The sequence below is a fragment of the Corylus avellana genome, chromosome 9, assembly GCF_965113065.1.
Source record: "Corylus avellana chromosome 9, dhCorAvel1.hap1.2, whole genome shotgun sequence".
NCBI classification, from domain to species: domain Eukaryota; kingdom Viridiplantae; phylum Streptophyta; class Magnoliopsida; order Fagales; family Betulaceae; genus Corylus; species Corylus avellana.
This window is the reverse complement of record NC_142498.1, coordinates 9230042-9234889: the sequence shown is the minus strand read 5'-3', so window position 1 is coordinate 9234889 and position 4848 is coordinate 9230042. Positions and strand designations below refer to the sequence as shown.

At 40.1% G+C, this 4848-nt stretch overlaps 1 protein-coding gene across 1 annotated transcript; it reads right to left on the bottom strand.

The window, feature by feature from the left end:
* Positions 1-493: 493 nt before the first annotated feature.
* Positions 494-4603, bottom strand: LOC148583673 (uncharacterized). Its single transcript, XM_088510749.1, has 2 exons — positions 4254-4603; positions 494-4046 (listed from the first exon to the last, which is right to left on the bottom strand). Exons 1-2 carry the CDS (start codon positions 4601-4603, stop codon positions 494-496), a joined length of 3903 nt encoding a protein of 1300 aa, XP_088366875.1.
* Between the last annotated feature and the right edge of the window lie 245 nt (positions 4604-4848).

The following is a 4848-nucleotide window of genomic DNA, read 5'->3' as shown; positions in this document are numbered from 1 at the left end:
AAAAAAAAAATTTCCATTTTTTTATTTATAAAAATTGAAAAATTTAGTTTTTTTATTTTTTATTTTAGTTTTATAATTTTTTAAAAATAAAAATTTACGTTTAAAAAAAAATAAAAATTTTTGTTTAATAAAATAAAAACTTTCATTTTTTAAAACTAAATAAAAAACGGTTTTTTTTTAAAAAAAATAAAAATAAAAATAAAAATTCTGTTTAAAAAAAATTAAAATTAAAAATTTTCGTTTTTTTTTTTTAAAAAAAAAATTTGTTTTTTAATATTATTTTTAAATTAAAAAATTTCTGTTTTTTAAAAAAATTATTATTATTATTGAATTTAAAGGGGTATTTTTGTCTTATTGAGAAATTTATGGAGGCATTTTTGTCTTATTTCTAGTTTTGGAAGGACATTGACAATGTTTTTTTTTTTTTTTTGATAAGAACAAGTCATCTTCATTTCATAAAAGGATAAAACACCTAGAGTTCGAAAACTCTAAATTAAAGAGCAGAAAGCTCTAAAGTAACTAAATCAGAAATACAAGGAGGACTTTCTTCTATCCAAACAGAATCAGAAATTACTCGTACAGCCTCCTTAGCCAGCCCATGTGCACAAGCATTTGCTTCTCGCTTCACATGATAGATCATCCAACTCCTCCGCGTATTAAAAACCAGACGTACATCTCCCACTGTTTGACCATAACAACTCCAGGAAGGATCAGGGGATTTGATAGAATTTACCACTTGCAGACAATCCCCCTCAAGAATGATGTCTTGTAACCCCAAATCCTTGCTAAATTCTGCAGCTACTAATGCTCCCATTGCTTCTGCAGATACTGGTACCGGAACAACAGATAAAGTTCTACATAATGCAGCCTGCACCAACCCATGATGATCACGAACCAAAACACCTATACCCATTCGATTTCTGTCTATCCCAAGTGCAATATCCCAGTTGACTTTATATTTCCCAAATGGTGGAACCTGCCACTTCACAAAGGAGGGTATCTTATTGATTTGAACTCCCACACCTACTGCCAAGAACAAACACAAGTTTTCCTCTGCTTCTATAATAATATTATTAGGATGTATAAAGTTTTCACCATACAAAACATCATTACGTCTATGCCATATCTTACGAGCTATAACTGCAAACAAAGCCATTGCTTCCCAACCACACCGTAATACCATCCCCTCCATTATCGACATAAAAGACAACCCAACGACGGAACTCTTTTGTATCATACGCCCACAAACTCCCCACACATCCACTGCAGATGAACACTCCCATAAAACATGTTGTACTGTTTCTCTATCCAACCCACAAATGAGACACAGATCATCCTGGACCACCCCTTTTTTGAACAAATTATCTTTGGTAGGTAAAATGTTACTGCAAGCCCTCCATAGGAAAACTTTGGTTGCATTTGGTACTTTTAAACTCCACAGGGACTTCCAAAAACTGATATTTCCAGACTTGATAGACCCTTCCCCCTTGTCTCTTGCCATGCGTTCTTTATCCAGGTAGTATGCACTCCGGACTGTGAACTCACCTGTTGTGGTAGCTCTCCAAATAAGTTTGTCTGGTAAGCTATATCTGCTAAGAGGAAGATTACATATAACGTCGGCCTCATGTGCTTGGAAGATATTCCTTATAAGAGTTACATTCCAGCCCCCCATTTCCATATTAATCAAATCACTCACTCTTGCTGCCGCCCCCAGAAGATTACAAGGGGTTTGAATAGAGTAGGTAGTAGGGCATGGGATCCATCTATCCCTCCAAATGTGCACCGATCTCCCATTCCCCACCTGCCATATCATCCCTTCCTGCACCAATTCCCTAGCTGCCAATAAACTCCTCCATGCCAAGGAGGGCCGGCTCCCCACTTTAGCATCTAATAAAGAGCAGCGTGGGAAATATTTAGCTTTTAAAATTGTCCCAGCCAGACTCTCCGATTGATGCATCAACCTCCAACACTGTTTAGCCAACATAGCTTTATTGAAAGAGATGAGATCTCTAAAGCCCATACCACCTTGGGATTTAGAGAACCCCATTTTTTCCCAACTCATCCAATGAACTTTGCTTTCATTCTCCTTATGCCCCCACCAGAACTTCTGCATAAGTGAATTTAATTCCCTACAGAAAGACTTAGGCAATAAGAAGATACTCATACTATAGGTTGGAATTGCCTGAATTACAGCTTTGATAAGTATCTCTTTCCCTGCTTGGGATAGAAATTTAGTTTTCCAATCTGTAATCCGTTTTCGAACTCTCTCAATAATATTCTGAAATTCCCGCACCCGAGACTTCCCCACAAGAGCCGGGAGGCCCAAATATTTATCATATCTCTGAGTAGCCGAAATTCCTGACAACTGTAGAATACAGTCCTTCATCTCCTGACTTGTATTCCTACTGAAAAAAATAGAAGTCTTGTCCTTGTTCAGCCGTTGCCCAGAAACAGACTCATACTCATCCAGTAGCTGCATTAGTGATGTCCAATTATCAGGATGGGCCTTGCAGAAAATCAAGCTTTCATCCGCAAAAAACAAGTGGTTTAAACGAGGACCACCCAGTGATGTGGGTACTCCATGTAGGAGCCCTATTCTTTCAGCATGATGCAGATTTACACTCAAAACTTCAGCACAAAGTAGGAAAAGATAAGGAGATAAGGGATCTCCTTGCCGAATTCCTCTTGAAGGAATAATATTGCCAACTGGGACACCACTAACAAGCACTGCATAGTGCACCGAAGTGATGCATTGCATAATTAACCTAATCCACTTTGAAGCAAACCCCATTTTCCTCATAACAGCTTCTAGGAAAGACCACTCAACTCTATCATAGGCCTTGCTCATATCGAGCTTTAGCGCTATGTACCCCATCCTCCCCCACATGCGAGAATGCATGGTATGTAAAGCTTCATAGGCGACCAGAATATTATCTGAAATCAACCGACCCGGAATGAAGGCACTTTGATTCCAAGATATAATATGAGGGAGAATAATTTTTAACCGATTAGCAAGCACCTTCGCTAGAATCTTGTAAATCACATTACAAAGACTAATGGGTCTGAATTCCGTCACCTTAGAAGGATTATTCAGTTTCGGAATCAAGGCAATATTCGTTTTATTCACTGATGCATCTAGATGGCACAGGTCAAAGAACGTGAAAATTGCAGAACATACCTCTTCTCCCAGAATATCCCAGTTCTCTTGATAAAAACACACTGGAAACCCATCAGGTCCAGGTGCCTTCAATGGCGCCATCTGCTGTACCACAGCCTTGATCTCCTCTGACATGACTTCCTTCAAGAGCTCAACATTCATGAGTGGAGAAACTCTCCCATCCAAATGCTCCAAGCATTCGCCGAAACCGACAGGAGAGGTGGAAGTAAAGAGATTCGTGAAATAATTTGTAAAAGCATCCTCAATCCCAACTGCTGAGTCCCGAAGTGTCCCCCCCTCATCTAATATTTTGATAATCTGATTAGCACGTTTTCTTTGGGTCGCACATGCATGAAAAAACTTAGTATTTTTATCGCCCTCTTTAAGCCAATGTTCCTTGGCTTGTTGTCTCCACTTCAGATCATCAACTTCCATAGACTTACTGACATCTGATTGCAATCGACGAATAGCACCCATATCTAACTGCCCATCTTGCTCTTGTAGTTTTTGGATGTCCTGAATTTTCTGCTTTAATAAAACCTCAGATTGATCAGTATTTTTCCTTCTCCACCGAAGTAAGCCTTTTTTACACTCCAGCAATTTTGTTTGCACCACCCTCCAGATACTTCTTGTATGCTTTTTAACCCTCCACACCCTCTTTATCAACTCACAAGTTGAATCATTCCTATTCCATGCTACTTCATAGCGGAAACTTATGTGATCTTTACGTTGACCCAACAACACAGGATTTAATGAAACATAGAGGGGCGCATGGTCCGAACTACAAGCTGCCAAAACATCCACCCGTGCATCTGGATATAAATCACTCCAACTAGGTGTCCCCACAGCTCTATCCAGTCTCTCTTTAATGAACTGTACTCCCTCTCGTCTATTGCATCACGTAAAGCATGGACCAAAAAAACCAAGATCTTGCAACTGACAAAAACCCAAAGCATTATTGAACTGATCCATCTGCCCCTGTGGCCGTCTAAGTTCCCCAAACTTCTCTGCATCCGTCGTAATCTCATTGAAATCTCCCACACACAACCAGCGGTTTGGTGTGTGTGATTTGAGTAACCGTAAAAGACTCTAAGACTCGTGTCGCTTCCAAGCTTCAGGATTACCATAGAAGCCAGTAAATTTCCATTTAATTCCCGAAAGTGTTGTACTCACCTCTGCATTGATGTGGCGCCTGCTAAAGTTTTGGATTTCTACCGAAAAATTATCATTCCACATAAGTGCCAAACCACCACTCTTGCCCACACAGTCCACACCAAAAACACTCCCAAATCCAGCCTTGATACGAATCCATTCCAGTTTCTTAGACAGTAGCTTGGTTTCCATCAAGAAAACCAAGCCAGGTTTCTTCTCCTTCACCATCCGGCAAAGGTCACGAATTGTCCAGGGGTTCCCAAGCCCCCGGCAATTCCAGCTTAAGATACTCATCGTAACTGGCGGGGCTGTGAACCAGCCTCCGCCACCTCATTTCTGCCTGCCTGAGTATCATCAATACTCCACTTCCCCTTCTTTTTTTTAATTATCTCCTCGTGAGCCTCCCCAAAATTTGCTGCCTTCTTGTGCCCCGAAGCATGCTCCATGAGACTCCCCTCATTCCTCCTCTTCATTAAATCCTGGTTCTTCTTCCTCCAAGTTGCAGACTTAGGCATAGGGTGCACTGGATGGACAACTGG

Coding starts and splice junctions, on each gene's coding strand:
- LOC148583673 (XM_088510749.1), bottom strand. CDS start 4,603: ATGAGTATCTTAAGCTGGAATTGCCGGGGGCTTGGGAACCCCTGGACA. Junction 4,047..4,253: donor GAAGCTTGGAAGCGACACGA/GTCTTAGAGTCT, acceptor GTGATGCAATAG/ACGAGAGGGAGTACAGTTCA.